At 43.4% G+C, this 17452-nt stretch overlaps 3 protein-coding genes and 1 pseudogene across 12 annotated transcripts in view; 1 reads left to right on the top strand and 3 right to left on the bottom strand.

Moving 5' to 3' along the window:
• LOC110059758 (uncharacterized) overlaps nucleotides 1-17452 on the bottom strand; it is a 150709-nt gene that overhangs the window by 40152 nt on the left and 93105 nt on the right. For all 10 annotated transcript variants that reach the window (XM_089285871.1, XM_089285864.1, XM_089285868.1 and 7 more), the window contains 2 exons: nucleotides 10116-10532; nucleotides 9397-9702 (listed from right to left, as the gene is read on the bottom strand). In XM_089285871.1, the coding sequence (XP_089141997.1) occupies nucleotides 9397-9702; nucleotides 10116-10532 (723 nt within the window). The remainder of the gene's footprint in view (nucleotides 1-9396; nucleotides 9703-10115; nucleotides 10533-17452) is intronic.
• Nucleotides 405-4781, bottom strand: LOC149115663 (uncharacterized). Its single transcript, XM_089285898.1, has one exon. The coding sequence runs from the start codon at nucleotides 3639-3641 to the stop codon at nucleotides 2388-2390; it is 1254 nt and encodes a 417-aa protein (XP_089142024.1). The 5' UTR covers nucleotides 3642-4781; the 3' UTR covers nucleotides 405-2387.
• Nucleotides 4895-7034, bottom strand: LOC149115662 (uncharacterized). Its single transcript, XM_089285891.1, has one exon. It carries the CDS (start codon nucleotides 6865-6867, stop codon nucleotides 5242-5244), a length of 1626 nt encoding a protein of 541 aa, XP_089142017.1. The 5' UTR covers nucleotides 6868-7034; the 3' UTR covers nucleotides 4895-5241.
• Nucleotides 13621-14872, top strand: LOC149115661 (uncharacterized; annotated as a pseudogene).

Genomic DNA, 17452 nt, shown 5'->3' with positions numbered 1-17452 from the left:
TCAAACGCTGTCGGGGAGGGTTTTTTGGTCCTCGAGGTACTTTTTGAGCGCAATGCTTCCCGCCATGACGGCGGTGAACTTCGCGTAATTCATCACGCTGTTGCTGGGATCAGAAGTGAAATTCTCTTTCACAACCTTTTTTGCGGCCCAGCCGATGCCCGCGGCTAATCCCGTGAGAGTTGCGGCCTCGATGACGGTCTTGACAAGCTTGTTGTCGGACATGGTGCGTTTGATATAAGTAATGAACGAAAGTTTAAAACAAAATTAATCTGTCTTTCCCGCGGCTTCTTCTTCTTCTTCTTCTATCCTTTTCTTCTCTTCAAGTCTTTTGATCTCTTCTTCTACCCTTTTCTTCTCTTCTTGTATTATTCGCATTTCCTTTTCTCTTCTTCTTCTTATTTCCGTTTCTTGGTCCGTTTCACACCACATTATGTCGAGAAGATGGGAGACTCTTTCATAAACCTTTTTGTTGAAGTCGTACCATACAAGCCCAACTCCAAAAATTGCGGCTGTATTGAAGAGAGTGTGCGTAATGTGAAGTTTCGGCATCGTGATATACATTACACGCAAAAGTTTAAATCATTTTTTTTAATCCTTTTCGCTGTGTCGCGCGAGCGGGCTCAACATGCGCGGGCTCAGGCGCGGGCTCCGGCGTTTTAATTTTGTCGAACACGGGCTTGGCCATTGCCGTGAGCTCTTCCCGCTTGTAATAAATCCCGATCAGTGAAACGACTATGCTGCCAACAGCAAGCCATTGGGTGGTGCTGAGGCCGCTATTTTTTTCACCGCCGCTGCGCTTTAGGCTTTCGTCTTCTTCTGTAGTCGGGGCTGGCTCAGGAGCAGATGTGGCGGCTTTCGCCTTATTTTCCGCGTGATGAGCCTCGGCCGCTTTCTTCTGTTGCTCCCGGGCCAGCCGCGTTCTTTCAGCAACCATTTTTCCAGCAGCCACACGCTTTGGATTTTTTACGCGTTGTGTGGTTGCAGTCGGAGTTGTCGCTTGCTGTGTGATATCGCCGGCGGGTGCTGTCTGGGTCTCGACCAGAGGTGCGCTCTCGGTTTGTTCGGTAGACATTCTGAAACGAAGGTGTATTCTAAGCAAATGAAAAAAGTTTAATTAATAAAATTTTTTTGTCAGAAAGCCCTAAGCAGTTGTTGATGATTAGTGACCAGTTATTTTGCAGTTGCTGAGCCGGGTACTTCATCAACGCCCTCAAGCGGATAGCCGTGTTCATCACGAGAAGGGTGGCTCTGCTCCGGCTTCTGTGGACTAAAATCAACATGTTTAGTGGTGATGAACACCGCGTTGGCCGCAGCAAGAAACCGACCGCACTTCAAAGCAAGGTTGCCGGCCAGATTGGAGAGCTCCTTGTTTATGATGTAGTCGTTTCTCAGTTCTTTTTGGTAAGCGTCGATGTCTTTGATTTTGACGGACATTCCGACCGTCTTGGATACAAGAAAAATGAAGCTGTCGATTAGGCTTTCTGTTGTCTCTGAGCCCACGTACGTCCCGTAGCGTTTGGTGTATTTATCTACCTCTTTGTCGCTCAGGCGCTTCACCTGCTCGTGGGTTAGCTGCACTCCGGTGGCCTCTTTGGCTTTGCCTGTGGACACCAGCACGGCCAGCTGCTCGCGAAGAGCAGGAATGTCAGGTCCGGGGGCGGTTGGAACAAAGCCACCCGCTGGCCCACTCGGCTCGGGCTCGGTTTGAAGAAGGTTCATAGCTTCTGCTAACGCGGCCTCTTCTCCAGCCATTGTGCAAGGCTATATACAGCTCCCATTTTTTTATTCAAAATAACTTACCCCGTAGGGGTGGCGAAGCGCGTAAACAAGATAAGAGAACTTTCGCTCTTTCAGCTTTGAAACCAATCCTTTGTACTCATCCGGGGAGATCTCACCGGCGTAGTCCTCGAAGATGGCTTTCGTGGTCTTGGCCGAGGGGGTGTAAAAGAGGACGATCGCTGCCACGTTCTCTCGGAAGGAAGCCGTTATGCCGGTCATCTTCTGGGTCAGCGCCCAAACGCTGATGCCCATATGCCGGGCAGAAAAGGCGAGATTCACCAGCTCGCCTGTACGCCCTTTCACATCTTTGGAGGCCGCGCAGTCATCGAGGATTATGAGTGTGTTGGTGCCCACGAAAAGCCATCTCACGAGCTTCAACCACCTTTCCACGTAGTGCTGCTCGCATACTATCACATCCATTCTTGGATCGTTTTCGCCAAGCCGGTGGTAGGTCTTGTTGTGCGTGAACGTCGGGCAGATGAGTACGATGTAGTCGAACTTTCCGCGGAAAGGGCCGTAGAGCTGGTCCACCACAAACCTAGATTTGCCTGAATTGGTCGGCCCCACAATGAGAGCGTTGAAGGGTATCTCGCTTGGGTCCATGTATATTAAAACTGTACAGATTCCAGCTGTCTGTCCATAAAGTTGAACTGGGAGTCGGCGATTACGAATACATGGCATTTCACGTCGCCTGAGCCTTCGGCTTTCCGCTCGATTTCCAGCTGGACCCCGTCCGTACTGTTCACAATCCGCGTGCCGCTGCCGTGCATGTCTTGGCCCGCCATGGAGCGCATATCAATCACAAGCCCGAACTTATCCTCGGTGTAAAACTTTCTCATATTCATGTGCTCCGTTTTATTTTTTTCTTTCACAAACAGGTTGCGGGCCTCTTTCCACATGTCCTTGCCTTCGATGCCGTTGTTGTAAAGCATGTTGGGCGAGCCGTTGACCGAGACGCTGACTTTCGTCAGATCGGGGAAGATGAATTTTTCTGAATCTCTGTCGCCAGGAGTATACGGCTCAACAAACAGGAGGAGGAGGGCTTTTAGTAACCTTCTTTGGGCGTTGACTTTGATGTTGATCCGCGTGTCACCAATTTTTTTGTAGGTGAGCTGTTTGTCATGCATCAAGTGGTCGTAAAGGAACTCTTTGCCGCTGGAGTAAACGCTCCGCGCCTCATCTGCCAGAGTCTTGCTGTGGATCATTTTGTACTCGAGCTGGATGTTTTTCAGTTTGTATTTCAGCTGGGTTGTGTCGGAGCCTTTGACCACGTGTTTTGCTTCAGCAAATTTTACTTCGAACGTGAGGTCGTTGTAAAGGGCCTGGGGGTAGAAAACGCCGTGGTCGGTTAAGATCTGGTGGTCAAGCCTGATCCGGTACTTTTTTCCGTATACCTCGTTCAGCTTGTTTTCAGCGTCGACGCCCGAAGTTTTCTTGTCTCCCGCGTCCGAGCGGATCTTGCATAGATCCTCGCTCTGAATCCCTTCGAGAATCCTGTTGTTTCGCTCTTCCTGCGAAAGAAAAAAGTCTTCGAAAGTTTTGTATATGTCGTACCCAACCGAGTCTTGCAGGATAGTGCTCGCAAACTTCACGACCAGCCTGTCAACGAGAGCCCGCGTGACGTTCTGGACGAGGAAGTTGTTGGCGTGTCCTCCAGAAAGGTCGATGTCAAAGACAAGCGCTAGCGATCCCGGCACCAGAACCTCGTTCTCGTTCAGCTTGGGCACGGAAACGTACAGCGTATTGCCGGGGTTGGCTTCAGAGGGGGTAAAGGTGATTCGCTTGACCGCGCGCTCGGCCTTCATGCCGTGTACTGTCTTTTCGCTGGGCGTTGGGCGAAGGCTCTCTGGCACCACTGACATTGTATTATACACCGGCGATTATTTTTCTAATTTAAAAAATAACAGGCTTGCAATATATCGCTATGGCGGCGGAAGGCGAAGGAACAAGCGTTGAAAACCCTACTTACGACCCATACGGTTTGGATGATGATGATGAAGGTAGAGATGCCAACGAAACGACCCCTTTCTTCCCAGAAAATTCATCCACGCCACATGATAAAGAAGAAATTCCAATGCAGACAATGCAGCATGAAAAAAGTGGGTTGTCTGAAACTTCTTATGCTGAAACCCCTTTCACCGGAGCTCAGGCACTGAGTGAACAAGCGTGGGTTGCTGCAAAAGATATCTTCCGAGAGATGAGTTCAAGCGAGCTTGAGGTTTCATACAGCTCGAAGGGGAAGCTCCAAGTCAAAATATTTGGAGCTGGCAAAAAAACGTACGACCTGTTCACCAAAAACAGGAGAACGGGAAAAGATCAGATTAATCCAAACCTTTCAAAAGAAATAAAAGATGCTCTCGGGCCTTCCAAATAAGAGAAGGTTCGACAAACTATATACGAAAAACGAAAAGAACTCAAAGAGAAGCAATACGAGGCTTCACAGAAAGAAAAAAATAAAAAGAAGATGGATGAAATAAGAGAAGACATGAAAAAGAAACAACAAAAGATCGAAGCTCTTGAAAATGAAGAGGGTTCGCAAGAGGAAATTGACAAACTGAAAAGAGAACAGGGAAGTCGTGAAACACAACATCAAAAGGCAAGAAGCGCATATGAGGGAAGTGTTCAAGTGGTAGAAGATACATCGGCTTTGGAGGAAGATATTCAGGTGCTGGATGATTCGCAAGAGGTTGATGTTGCAGAAAAAGAAAAAGAAGACGCGCGCGAAGCCCTCAAAGCAATAAAGAAACGAAAAGAAGCACTTGAGCAGAGAAGGAAGTTTGATTTCAGAAAGTTGTTGGATAATGAAGAAACAGACTTTACCCCCGAACGAAAACAAGAAGCAGAGGAAAAAATTTCAGCTATCGATCAAGAAACAAAAAAACTGAACGAAGAAGAAAAAGAGTTCCAAGCAATACTTGGTGCGAGAAATGAATACGTGGAAAAAGAAATGAAACTTCTACAAATTGATAAAGAAGAACTGGAAAAGGCGCAGGAAAAAGATCTTGAGATTATGAACGATAAAGATGCGGCGCCTTACGAAAAAGATGCGACAGAAGAAAGAGTGGAGTGGCGTGACAAAGAGATCCGTCGAGTTAATGCCCGGCTTGAAGAAATCGGGAGAGGCCACTGAAGAGAAATCTCTTTGGGAAAGAGTGAAAGACATCTTCAAAAAATATGGGGTGACGCTGACGGCAATATTTTTCGCCGCCGGGACCACAATCAGCGCTGTCATCGGGGTCCTCACCAGAGGTTTGAAAGCCACCGGTAAGGCTTTGGGAAACGGGTTAAAAGAGCTCAGCAAAAAATTCGCTTCCCTGCTGCCCGGGCTCCTCGGGGCGATTGTGAGCTTTCTTTTCAAAGCCGCCGGCCAAGTCGTCGGTTTTCTGGCAGAGCACACCTGGCTGATTATTCTTGCCGTGGTGGCCTTTTTGTGAGAACAATTTCTTAAGAAGCGGCGTTAACTTACCGCCAAGCCATGAACAGCAACGCCGATAATCCAACTACACCGACAATGACAGCTGTTTGGTTAATTTCGTGTTGTGACGTTTTATGTGGAGCCTCGGGCTCTATTTTTTGCGTCGTTGGCTGCGCTTGTTGAGTTTCGGACGAAGCCGGTTTCCTTGATCCGGCTGTTGCGGCTTTGTGTATCGGGTTGGACGGATGGCTGTTGGGCGGGTTAATCTTTGACGGGCCGCCTGCCATGAGTTTGAGCCCAGCGTTTTTTGTGTCAGGATTTACCTCGTTGTTCACCCCCAGTTTCATCCCGGAGACCGCCTGTTTCAGCTTGTTGCTGTAACCGACCGTGCTTGCGGTGTTGATTATCATTCGCGCGGGCATGAGCCAGGCCTTGGGGGCTACGCCGAGATTGAGCCTGACCTTCGCTTGATCCACCGCGAGCTGGTACCTTTGCACTCTCTCGGCCAGGTCGGGCTGTCTGATCGCGTCTTCCATCAGCACCAGGAACTCGCTCTGGGCTTCTTTCGCGCGGCCACCAGAACCAAGAATGCTGCTTCGGACGTTGACTTGTGCGCCCAGGACGCAGTAAACGAAAGCCTCGATTGACTGGTTTATTCTCGACAAGCCAACCTGGGTCAAACCATTTGCGGTATTGGGGGCGAACCAGTCGGCCTGTGTGTCTCCAAAGGCATCCGTCCGTATGAAATCAATGAGGTTCCCCTTAATTTCTTTTCCACCTTCGTCGCTAAACTTGTTCCACCCGGGGTACTTGTAAGCCGTTTTTGTTGGGCTTTCCCCATGAGGTAAAATGTACAATACCCCGAGACCGTGGTTTTCCCTGTCAGTGAAGCGGAAATCGCTCGAGGAGTCGATGCCGAACTCGGCGCATATCCTTTTGTACGACGCAACGTCATAATGATTGTTCATTTGACTGAACGTCGGGTCTCCGGGCAAAGCGCTTATGTTCTGAACACCTCCCAGCTGGAACAAAATCCGTCTGACCGTGAAATACACGTGGAATTTGTAGAAAGCTCTTATCTGCGGAGGGAGATTCATCCCGTTGTCGAAGATTTCGCGAGAAACGCCGCACCCCTGTGTAGCGCAGAAAACCGCGAAGTTTAGCTGCTGCGGCCAATATTTCATGTCAGGCCCTCCTAGCCAGTGTTTTGCTTCGGTTCCAGAAGTGTGCTTGAGTTCGGTTTTTTGGAATATTTCTCGGAGTTTTGTTGTGAAATATTGGTCAGGCGTGACGTAGATTTGGATTGGGGCGTTGAATATTTTTTTCAAGCTTGGCGCTTTGCCTTCGAAAGGTACCGCAGGGATGGGCAGGGAAACTTTTGAGCCAAGCGGCATCAGTTGATAAGGAAAACCTCCGCTGTCGCCCAAACCGAGCGCTTCTTTCATTTCCGCGCTCCAGTATTTTCTGTCTGAGCCGAAGACGCTTTGTAACGAGCCTTGGCTTTCTTTGAAAAACACCTCGGCGGTTGCATGGTTTTTCTCGTCGATGCTTTCTTGCGAAATGAACCGGCTTTTGTCAGCTTTTGGAAAGTGGTTTAAAAAGTTTTTCCAGGCCTTTTCCTTGGCGACTGCCGCTTCCATAACAAGCACGGGATTTTTCCACACATTCGGCATTGTATTTGAACACAATTTTGTTTGTTAAATATAAAATGGTTGTTCTCACTGTTGTCGCACAACAGAACGGAGAGACTATCTATTTTGAAGAGCCGATACCGAAAGTACATTTCATGAAACTCATTTCTTGCAGTATGTACAACAGCTGGGACACTTTGAAAAGAGAAGGTTCGGCCACCTTGGGGGATAAAGGCAAAGATATAGCTTTGTCAGTTGGTAAATTACTCCCAGGGCATTACAGTTTAGAAAGAATTGAAAGAGAAATAGACAATCTGTTCGCCAAATATAGCTATAAGTTGGAAACAGCAATGAACCAACCTCTTGGCCAGCTTGTAATCAAAAATTCTGGGTTAAGACCGATAGAACTTGATCGCGATTTAGCCGGTTTGCTTGGTATTGGGCGAAAGCTGCAGTTTATAACCTTCGTAAAAAGGCTTAGATCTCCAACGACATATTTCATTCATTGCGATTTGATCGACACGGAACGGAATCTATTCAATGGCAACTAAGAGGTCAGATGTATTAGCCCTGTTTGATGTGAAAGGGAAACCTTACGAAAATGTAAGCTACCAGGCTTCACCGCAACAGGTTTTGCGTGACTGCTCTACCGACGAGTGCATGAATAGTATCACCATTAGCGTGAAAGATGAAAATGGCGAACTCTTTGATTTCAAGGGCTTTCCGCTTCTTTTTGAATTAGAGTTAAATTAAATTTCTATATATACGCAATGTCTTCGGCAAATCTGTGGCCTCCGAGCGTGCCGCCTGCCGACCCTCTATATCTGGTGCTGGCGGAGCCTTCTCAAAATTTCCGCTTGCAGAAGATCAACGAGATTTCCAACACTTTGGCCCGCGAGGTCAGCCACTATCGCCTCGTTGCAAAAATATACGAACGCGCGAGAATGTTCGTTAATTGGAGTGGTGCCGGCTCCAGCGTTCTCTCGGCAGCGTTTTCCAGCGCAAGTTTTGGCTCCGCTCTGTCTGTGGTTGGCCTGCCGGCAACCGTTCCTCTTGGCGGCGCTGGTGGGTGCTTCGCTCTCGTTTCGTCGGAGCTGATAATCGCCAGCAAAAAACTCGAGTCGAAGATCAAGAAACATCAAGAGATTACCACGCTCGCCGTTGTCAAGCGGGATAACGTCAACAGACTGCTCTCCAACGCTTTGAACAACAACGAAGTGTCTTCTCATGAGTTTGACACCATCCTTTCCGAGTTTCAACAGTATAACTTTCTGAAAGATCAGGTCCGGGCAAAGATGCTTCGCCAGCCATCAAAGAGAGGGATTACCGAGGTTGATGTCAAGAAAATGGAGAAAGACATCCGCGGCAAACTTGAAGCAGAAATGATAAAAAAAATCACGAACCCTCCCGCTTCGAACTAAGTTTTAGAAACAAACGGTTTTGTTTGCATGTTATAAAAACATGATTGTCTGCTTCCACTTGGTCGCGCTTCTTGTGAATGAATATTTCACACCTGAGTGGCAAAAAGAGGCTCGCGATGTTTCGCGCGAGGTCGTCGTTGCGATGGTTGAGGCGGATGCTGAAGTTTTTCGCTAACGCTCCGCGCCAAAAAGGAACCACTCGTGCCAATCGTAACCGTTCCAGGAGCATATTTCCAAAAAATTCTTGTAATCGGGGTCGGCTTCTATGAGAAGTTTTGGCTCCTTCGGCAGCCTTACCGAGGGTTTATGAATAGTTCCCTCCCTTTCGAAACAGGGGAAACAACAATTCTCGAAATAGCAGTCCGGATATTCAAAGCAAATTACCATTCGCACAATTTGCTGCTTGAATTCGCAGAAAGGTAGTTTTGAAATATTCTCGTGGACCTTGCCCCACCCCATTTCCCTTTTTTCCTTGATTTTTATCGCGATGTGCTCCTTGAGAATCATCTCGCGAAGCTCTGGAGGGAGGCTTTGAATGGCCACGGAAAGTTGCGCTGCAGCCATCTCGGCGTATATACAGTGCATATGCTTCTTCAATACGAAAATATTTCTGGCACATTTTTGTATATACTAGTGAAGGGGCACATCCGTGCATATTGATTACAGACATTACAGCTTCGCTGGACCCGCGATGTCAGCCAATTTTTTGTTTTACTGCTGTACTGTTTGCGTGACACACACAAGGGTGATGAGGGTTCTGGACACAGCAGTGATCAAGGAGGAAGAGAACGGGCAAAATAAGCCTCCGACACTTAACTTCCCGATACTTGTGAGGGAAGTTAAGCGTGGGAGGTTTATTTTGCCCGTTCTCTTCCCCCTTGATCACTGCTGTGCCAGAACCCTCATCACCCTTGTGTGTACTCGATGTCCGGAATTTCTGGCCATGCCACGGAGAGATTAATAAGAACATATGACAAACATCGAGATAGCTGGGCACACGTAATTTTACAGTTGTTTAATTTCTACAGTCAAAATATTTGGACATTTTAGAAATTATAATATTTGTATTGATGTATACACAATGTCTCCACATTACATACTTGAAAATTTGACACCGAGACAACTTCATGTTAGCGTGCAAACTACATACCTTCCTTTAAGAGCTGACAAGCCAAAGAACACTGATCCTTTTCCAAGGTTTTCACGAATTCCTCATATGCTCTCGGTCCTTTCGTGGCTAATATCATCAACAGCTCTGCACTCTTTTCTTTTTGTGAGGGATTTTCTTCTATTTTCTCTTTATCATCAGAGGTCAATACACCAGCCGTCAGCAATTGATGGGAAACTTCGTTTGGATCAAGCTTTTCCAGGAGCAGCACATAGAACTTCAAAAGAATGTTCTTGTACGTTATCTTTTCCATGGCAACATTTTCTTCGTCTGTTAAACTTGTGAGACCTGTTTAAAGCAAAGTACATGTACATACTTGTTATTTGCTAGGCACAAACTGTACTCGAGATCAAGGGCACAGTTTATTCGCTATATGGACCGGCCTAGGCCGAAGTTGGACGTACGTCTTCTATGATCGATTACTAAACAGACGCATGGCAACATGAAGTCTATCTCTTTTATATAATAAAGAAACAAAAAAGGTAATGACGTCACCTATACGTCTGTTCTCCAATTTTTCATAAGTAAGAATCAATCAAAATGCAAGAATAATTTGACTTATTAACTGAACATGTACATCTAGATGACAATTAAAAGTCTGTTCATTTTGGCATTTTAATCTTGTTTACATTATTGACTCCTCAAGGATGAGGTTCACCCCGGACGTAAGTGGGAAATTGCACCCTGGGAACTCAGCTTACCAGAAATTTCTGTTAAAAACGTTTTGCACCTCAAGTATTCCGTCTCCGAGATAGTTGTTTTTAAACCGACGATATCCGCATCATCTTTACTCTGTTCTCCCATCTCCTCTTTTTTCTTTGTTCTCTCGTCGTCTGAAAGAAAACACTCCTCGGCTACTGTGTTTAGGCGACCTGAGCAATAATCTTCCCACAGCCGTTCAAGAATCTCCAGAGTACGGCAATGAACTGTCAGTATTAAACTGCCTGCATTTTTCTCTTTAATCTCTGCATTAAGTTGGGCTCTTAAATAACAGCAAAAGCGTTGTAGTTCTTCTAGTGTAGAGAGAGGGAAACAATCCAATCCTATTGTTGCATGTCTTTTCATGCGATCTCGTAGTTTATTACCACCAGTAGTATCAAGTTTGATGGTCAAGGTGCCTAAAGATAAGAGAGAGAGAGAAAGAAGCCCACGCGGCCATGTAATATCCTCTATAAATGTAGGAGTGTTTGTTATTTATAATTGAAATTCTTATAACATTATTATAATATAATTTAATTTATATTGTAATTTATTATCACCTCTTTCCTTATATAGTTCTTATTTATCGTTAGTATGTTTTAATTGATTAATGTAATTCAAATCTACTGCAAGTATGCAAAATAAGTAATGTAAATAAGTATTATGCAGATTTCTTATAGGTCCTGATGTTTTTTTACCGTGTCAAAAAAGAATAAATAATTTTATGCTACCTGCCCCGTGATTAGTTTCCCGGATAGAGTCACACCCGGGACTCGAATAGATTTAGATTTAAGCATTTGAGCATTGGGTTGCAGACCTCTTTCCTAGAAGCTTCGGTGCAGGGCAAGTTTCTTCCCATCCACTTTACCCCTCCTTTTTTGGAGCATTACCGGTGGTACATTATGACAGACGAAGTGTCACGTAAGGCGTGTTTGCCCTCACCTTTGCTGGAAAAAGGTACTCACTTCCAGTTCTATTGTAACTTGAGATGATCTTACAATAAACGCCCACTTAACTGAGTGGCCGGATTATGGCAAAAATTTGTGTCAGTTTAGTTCTCTTCCCAGCAAACCTAGCTTAGCCTTTGAAATGCAATCCATAGTGACGAAACAAGGGGCATAATGTAATTCCAAATGGCCGTTGGAGCGTAACTGTGAACTCGCCGAAAAAGCCGACTGCATAGCAGGATCGCAGAAAACCGAATATAATTTGAAATTCTCAGCGCAATACGGTTGTCGTGATGACGGCTGATGCGATGGTAAAATTTTTCTGGCCTTATGGCAGTGGTGCTTTGTTAAAAGGCAATTTAAACTACAAGCTGTTCCTCTTCCGTTTGATCCGTCGCGAGTGACGCGAAAGAAAACCTCGAGGAAAAAAAATTCGCGCGGGCATTTTTTCCTCGATGTTTATTTACGATCACGCCCTTCGGGACTAGCTAAGCGAAAAGAAGGAATACTTGTAGTCAGTGGCGATTCTGTACGTTGCTTTTTGATGCGGAAGCGATTTGTAGGACGGCGTCACCTATGAATGAATCAGTTATGAGGAGGAACTACCACCAAGGAATTAAAGAAACAAAACAAATTGAACAAAAGAAGTAAAACCGCAAGCCACAAACCCGTCAAAAATAGACGCAATTTGCGCCCAAAATGTATAGAAGACACAAAGAACACCCTATGTTCAGGTAAGTGAAGTTTATTTCTATGTTTTATTTTAGTTTATTTAGGACTAAAGGGAATTTCCCATATGAATCAGCAGTCAGATACTGAGTTTGTGCAGCCTGTGGATAAGTAACAAAACATCGGATATATGTATTGAACATTATTTTGTACTTTTTACCTGTATGTAAACATTTTGATCAGTTTCTGATTGTGGATTTTAACATACCAGCATTGTTCCAGGTGTGTGTAATAAACGTCGCTTCCAGCTACCGAAAATTGTAACGTGAGCCGATGACATAATGCACGTGATTAGAACAAAATACTGTTTAACAACAGTATTTTGTGCACTTTTGGCTCGTACGAAGCCCTAGCTAAAGGCAGCCGTTTTCACCAGCACGTAAAGAGTTTTTTTGCAAAACAACATACCAAATGCGACTCATTTTTTCCCAGAAATCGCGTGATTTTGCATACTTTTGTGACTCAGTCACCAAATTTGGACAAGGTGTAACGCAAGCCTTTCTTGCGTGACCCAAGAGGCTCCAAGTAGCCTATACTCATACGCAGGAGGTTACAACTCATATAAAATATATACGCAATGCGTACATAATCAGACAAGCAATTTGAAAACGTTTGCCATCTGACAACTATAAATAATACGGGAGAAATACTAATTTGAAAAAGGTGCATCATAGATCTAATATATAGATAATTAATATGCAGGAGAGAAGATACGTGCTGTAACGCAATATGCCATCTTTATTGCAAGGATATCATCAGGCGAATAACAAAGCAAGCCGAGTCGAAAAATTATAGACAGAGAATTAACAAACAATCAGAATTGCGAATTGGATGAAATATCTTTTTTCATAGCAGTTCTGAACTAAATCTCTTTAGGCATTTTTTGTTCAAGTGTTAGACTTGTTTATGTTGGTGGTTAAGAATATATTCCAGTATTGGGCCATTGTAACAAATATCAACGTTGCGTTATTTTTATTATATTTGCAATTTGATTTGAAAGTGTACTTGAAACTCGATAAAATAACAACGATTAAAACGTCGCCATTTCGTAGACGACCTCCAGCCACTGCACACTAATGGCTGATAGTGTGCAATGGCTCAGCCAATCAGATTACAGCATTTGCATTAGTATACTAGTAGAATTCTACTAATAACAATTAGATTATGGGCTCGAGATTTCTAAAAGGTGATAGTTGATGAGGCCGAAGGCCGAATCCCCCATCTTCTCATAGATATCGAGAGTGCATAATCTAATTGTTTTAGTAGAATTCTTACTATAATTTACTTCAAATAACGGTGTCCAATTATTTCTTGACGTATTACTAAACTTTGCCTGAAAAAGATCGCTCGGATTGAATTGTCATTCAAAATTGAACTTGTGAGCGCGTGCGACTCAGTTTTTTCAATAATTTCAACTTTTTTCAAAGGCAAGAAACCGTAAATGTCCTTCGTTTAGACTTCTCCGGAATTTAAAAATCTCTTTGCATCAAAATTTTCCTCCAAAACTTTGGTAAAACGAAAAGAAACGTCATTTCCTAGGCTACCTCCAGCCACTGCACACTAATCGCTGATAGCGTTTAACGGCTCAGCCAATCAGCTGACAGCATTTGCATTAGTTTACCGGTGGAATTCTACTAAAACTCGATAGAAACATGGTACATGTTTTCTATTTCTTAAGTAGTAATTCTCTGCAAACGGCCTAGCTTATCACATCAGTCTGGGTATTCTTCCTGGAAGATTTGGCTTTATTTGACAACGAAGAAGACTGAGGAGCAATGGCGGAGTGAGTTTTCTTAAGCCGCCTTAAACTCAGTTGCTCTGTGAAATTTTAATGGCCAAAACTCTTGAAGAAACACCGAACAAACGAAAAATTAGAGTGTCTTCGTCAGACGAATCTTCGATATCGAACGCTTCTCCAGAAACCAAAAACTTGAAAAGCGGCGAGCACGCTGTTCGTGTCCATGAAGTAAGCGAGCTAGACACAGAAGAAGACGTAAGTTTACCAGCCTTGAATATGACCGAAGAGTTTAGCGACACACTTCAAAACATTTTAAAGAAGCTAGACAAACTGGACAGTATTGAGAAATCAATGAAAGATGTGCAAGCGACTCTCTTGAAACTTGAAGGACGTGTGCAAATTTAGAGAGCTGTCACGCTACCACAAGACGCGATGTTGATGACATTAAAGCTTGCGAATGAATGTTGACTGGGACAAAATGTTGACAAGGACAAAAAAGGTGGTCTTGCCAGAGCCCATAAAAAATGGCTGGAAGTTATAAACGATTTCTCTATAAACCTGGATTTAATAGATGCATGGAGAGTTTTAAACCCTGAGAGTTCCCGATTCACGTGGCGACAAAAGAAACCTGAAGTTCACTGTAGGCTCGACTTTTTTCTAGTAAATCAGATTACATTTTGTAACACTGGACAGTATTGAAAAATCAATGAAAGATTTTCAAGCGACTCTTTTGAAACTTGAAGGAAGTGTGCAAATTTTTGGCTTGGAACCAGAATTAAAGAAGTAGAAGACCAACACCTGTATCTTGAAGCTTACTCTAGGCGTGAAAATTTGAAATTCGAAAACATTCCAGAGGACGACGCGAGCAGAGAATATACCGAATTGGTGCTACGTTCTTTCCTCGAAAGGGATCTTGGCTATGTTAATGCTGCCTCGGTAGAAATCCAACGGGTCCACCGCCTTGGTAAGAAGAAAGAAGGGAAACCGCGGCCTATTCTAGCAAGATCTCTGAGATTTAAGGACTGTCAAAGCATGCTCGCTTAAGGTCCCCGATTGCGAGAAACCAGTTTTAAGATGTATCAAGATCTGCCCTTTGAGATCGTGGAGCGGCGGAGAGCACAAATGGATACCTTTAAGAAGGCCAGAAGAAACAACATTCCGGCTTCATTTCACAAGGCATAGCCCGACAAGCTGTTCGTCCGAGGTAATTTTTGGCCTTTGAGTAAAGAACTTGAACTGTAAGCATAATTTGTCCATACATAGTTTCTATTTATTTGTTATTATTATTAAGCCTGATAGATTCGGCCTCCGCTACATCTAGAACTAATATTAGGCGGCTCTAAAATGAAAAACACGAACAAGGTAACGAATACACCGTATTCCATCAGCAGTCTTCTAATATTATTGATTTTAAGTGTGTTTATGTGTAGATATGTAAATTTTCGAATTTTTTATTTGTTTTGCCAGCTTACACTTTCAAGATTTTTTTCAGCAATGCAATTGAGCGCCTTCGATCAAATTATTTTTAACAAAATATATGAGAAAAATGGATCTCAGAATAGGATCGATTAATACTCGGGGACTAGGGTACAAGTTTAAGAGACGTGGAATTTTCAACTGGCTCAAATGTAAAAAAATGTCGGTATATTTTATCCAAGAAGCCCATTGTACGGAAGACAATATACATGATTGGAGAGCTGAATGAGGTTACCAGGCATTATTCAGCTGTTTTCTAGTAACAAAGCAGGTGTAGCATTACTTTTTAACAATAAGTTCAGTTTTCAGCTCTTGAAAGCTTACGCCGATCCCAAGGGACGATTCATAATATGTGACCTGATTACAAATGGAAAACACATAACCTTAGTTAATATATACGCTCCAAACGAAGATGATCCAAATTTCTTCACCTCTGTTTTTAATCAGCTACTCGACTTTAAATGCGAGGAGATAATTGTTGGAGACTTTAACCTAGTACTGAATGTTGACAAGGACAAAAAAGGTGGTCTTGCCATATCCCATAAAAAATGGCTGGAAGTTATAAACAATTTCTCTATAAACCTGGATTTAATAGATGCACGGAGAGTTTTAAACCCTGAGAGTTCCAGATTCACGTGGCGACAAAATAAACCTGAAGTTCACTGTAGGCTCGACTTTTTCCTAGTAAATCAGATTACACTTTGTAACACCGTCTGTGCGGACATATCACCAGGATACAAAACGGATCATTCCATGATTACATTACAAATCTCACTGCATTCTAACAATAGAGGGCGGGGCTTTTGGAAGCTTAACACCTCTTTTTTAAATGACATTGAGTATGTTAATCAGATAAAATCAATCATAAAACAAACCAAGGTTGAATACGCGCAAGATGATACTGTTAACCCTAATTTACTATGGGAAACGGTTAAATTGAAAGTGAGAGAGGAGTCTTTGAAATATGGAACTTCTAAGAAAAAGAAACTAACGAAAAAAGAGGAGGAAATAGAACAAGTAATCGTAACTCTTGAAAAACGTCTTTCTGAATTTAATGGCGACGAAACTCGACGAGAACAAGTGTGGTCGGACCTTGATACAAAGAAACGCGAACTGGCGGCAACAATAGAATACAGCAGGACAAAAGTAGCAATTTTAAGATCTAAATCTCAATGGGACAATGAAGGTGACAAAAATACCAAGCACTTTCTCAATCTGGAAAAGAGACATTGTAAACAAGGAACAATGACCCAGCTCAAAGTCAATGACAACGACCTGATTTGTACAGACTAAGAGATCTTAAAAGAATGTGAATCGTTTTGCCAAAATCTTTACAGCTCTAAAGTAGCTACTGACATCCAAGAAGGGGCGTACTTCTTTCCACAGCAAGAAAACAAAAAGGTTTTAAATAACGATGAACAATCTCTCTGTGAGGGTGAATTAAGGAAGAATGAATGTTTAAAAGCGCTGAAAAGCATGGTGGCAGATAAATCCCCAGGAACCGATGGCCTCCCCGCGAATTCTACAAAGTGTTTTGAAATGACATCGCTGAAACTTTGATACACTCTTTTAATTATTCCTACTAAATTGGAAAGCTCTCAATATCACAAAGGAGGGGCATTATTAAGCTCATACCAAAAAAGGATGCTAGCCTTAATTCAATAAAGAACTGGCGACCTTAAACGCTTTTGAATTGCGATTACAAAATTGCAACAAAAGCTATTGCAAGCCGCATCAAAACTTTCCTGCCAAAACTTGTTTCTGACGATCAAACAGGCTACATTAGAGACAGATTTATCGGAGAAAACATTCGTTTAATAGACAGCGTCATCAATTTTCAAAAGCAAACAACATGCCGGGACTGCCCCTTTTCCTTGATTTTGAAAAAGCCTTTGATACCCTAGAGTGGCCCTTTATTTGTAAAACCTTCGAATACTTTGGTTTCGACCCATCATTGCTGAACTGGTTAAAAGTATTTTACTGCAATAGCGAAAGCTGTATTTTAAACAATGGATGGACAAGTAATTTCTTTGAGCTCGACCGGGAAGTGAGGCAAGGTTACCCTCTGTCACCGTATCTATTCATTCTCTCTGTAAAAGTACTCGCTAATGCAATTCGCCAAAAAAAAGAAATTCGTGGCATAATTGTAAAGGACAAAGAAATTAAACTTAGCCAATATGCAGATGATACGACCCTTATTTCAGACGGTTCCGAAGAATCCTTTCTAGAATCTTTGAAGATAATAGACTATTTCGGTGATATATCCGGCCTCAGACTTAAGAGTAAAAAGACAGAAGCTTTGTGGATCGGTGCAATTGCGGATTGGGATTTTAAACTTTGTCCTGAAAAAGACTTCCAATGGCCAAAAAAAACCAAAGTCAGAGCGTTAGGGGTATGATTGTCAACAGACCCTGATGTAACTATATCTTTGAATTACAAAGATAAAATA

Source organism: Orbicella faveolata, unplaced genomic scaffold (genome assembly GCF_042242905.1).
Source record: "Orbicella faveolata isolate gen_17 unplaced genomic scaffold, um_ofav_v1 contig_13, whole genome shotgun sequence".
NCBI classification, from domain to species: Eukaryota; Metazoa; Cnidaria; class Anthozoa; order Scleractinia; family Merulinidae; genus Orbicella; species Orbicella faveolata.
Note: the sequence above shows the minus strand (reverse complement) of the source record. Positions and strands in the feature narration are given on the sequence as shown.